Source organism: Atta colombica, unplaced genomic scaffold, assembly GCF_001594045.1.
Source record: "Atta colombica isolate Treedump-2 unplaced genomic scaffold, Acol1.0 scaffold228, whole genome shotgun sequence".
In the NCBI taxonomy this organism is placed as follows: domain Eukaryota; kingdom Metazoa; phylum Arthropoda; class Insecta; order Hymenoptera; family Formicidae; genus Atta; species Atta colombica.
This window is the reverse complement of record NW_017259325.1, coordinates 1,456,023-1,457,260: the sequence shown is the minus strand read 5'-3', so window position 1 is coordinate 1,457,260 and position 1,238 is coordinate 1,456,023. Positions and strand designations below refer to the sequence as shown.

General features: G+C 35.6%; 1 protein-coding gene across 5 annotated transcripts in view; it reads left to right on the top strand.

The window, feature by feature from the left end:
- Nucleotides 1-1,238, top strand: part of LOC108688344 (PH and SEC7 domain-containing protein 1) — a 21,883-nt gene that overhangs the window by 13,134 nt on the left and 7,511 nt on the right. For all 5 annotated transcript variants that reach the window (XM_018194574.1, XM_018194572.1, XM_018194571.1 and 2 more), the window contains exons 8-9: nucleotides 632-824; nucleotides 1,014-1,186. In XM_018194574.1, the coding sequence (XP_018050063.1) occupies nucleotides 632-824; nucleotides 1,014-1,186 (366 nt within the window). The remainder of the gene's footprint in view (nucleotides 1-631; nucleotides 825-1,013; nucleotides 1,187-1,238) is intronic.

The following is a 1,238-nucleotide window of genomic DNA, read 5'->3' as shown; positions in this document are numbered from 1 at the left end:
CACACACACACACACACACACACACACACACACACACACACACACACACACACACACACACACACACACACACACACACACACATGTACGTACATACAAGATGTCTGATAACTTTCATGGCACGCTCGAGTGCAGATAAAGCAAACTAAATTAAGTCAAAAAAATTCTGTACCATTTTGCAATTTTTGCAATAATTAACGAGAAATTAATTCTTGAAGCTCTCCAAGTGCTTATGATTCGCTCACTCTATTACCAAATGCAAAAACGCAGTAAGCGAAATTATTTTCTTTTGTCGCTCTCATGCGTTACTATACTTCTTATAGTAAACTCCCTGTATACCTAACTAATAATAATTACGACTGCTGTCATATAAGCGCTTGTGTTTGGCTATAGATGGGCAGATATGTGTTCATTCGACAATCTTTAGTAATTAATATCTTGTTAATTATTGCAAAAATTGCAAAATGGTACAGGATTTTTCGACTTAATTTAGTCCGTTCTGCTTGCAGAGCATTGTTAAGAGAATTATCGATCAATTAGTATAATACACATATTAGCGCGCGCGCGCACACATACACACACACACACACACACACACACACAAAGTTAAATTTATCAAATATTTGTTTAGATGCTGTTCACACATTGACTTGCGCGATAATGCTGCTTAATACAGACTTGCATGGTCAGAATATTGGCAGAAAGATGTCATGCTCAGAATTCATTGAGAATTTGTCAGAGCTCAATGATGGCGACAACTTTCCACGCGAAGTGCTCAAGCAGCTTTACAACGCCATTAAATCCTTTCCCCTCGAATGGGCTTTGTAAGCGAGTGTGACGTTATAAATTTTCCTTCTTTAAAATAATAATTAAATTTTTTTGCAATTAGTATTAATAATTTCTTTTAGAATAAAAATTAGACTGCGTATTGGTCTCTTTCAAATAATAATTAATTATTAATCTTAAATTAATACTTTTAAATACTTTTCAAAATTCGGTTCTCCATTGTTTAGGGACGAAGAAGGGGATGAAGCGACAAATCAAGCGATGCAGCAAGGAGATGGTACGGCGGCGATTAGCGGTACTGGAAATCCATTTCTTGATGTGCCAAATATCACGGGCGCTACAGAATTTAAAAAGGGTTACGTTATGCGTAAATGCTGTTATGACTCCAATGGCAAAAAAAGTATGCAGTGTTTATATTTTCTTTCACGACGCAATATTAATTATAATATATA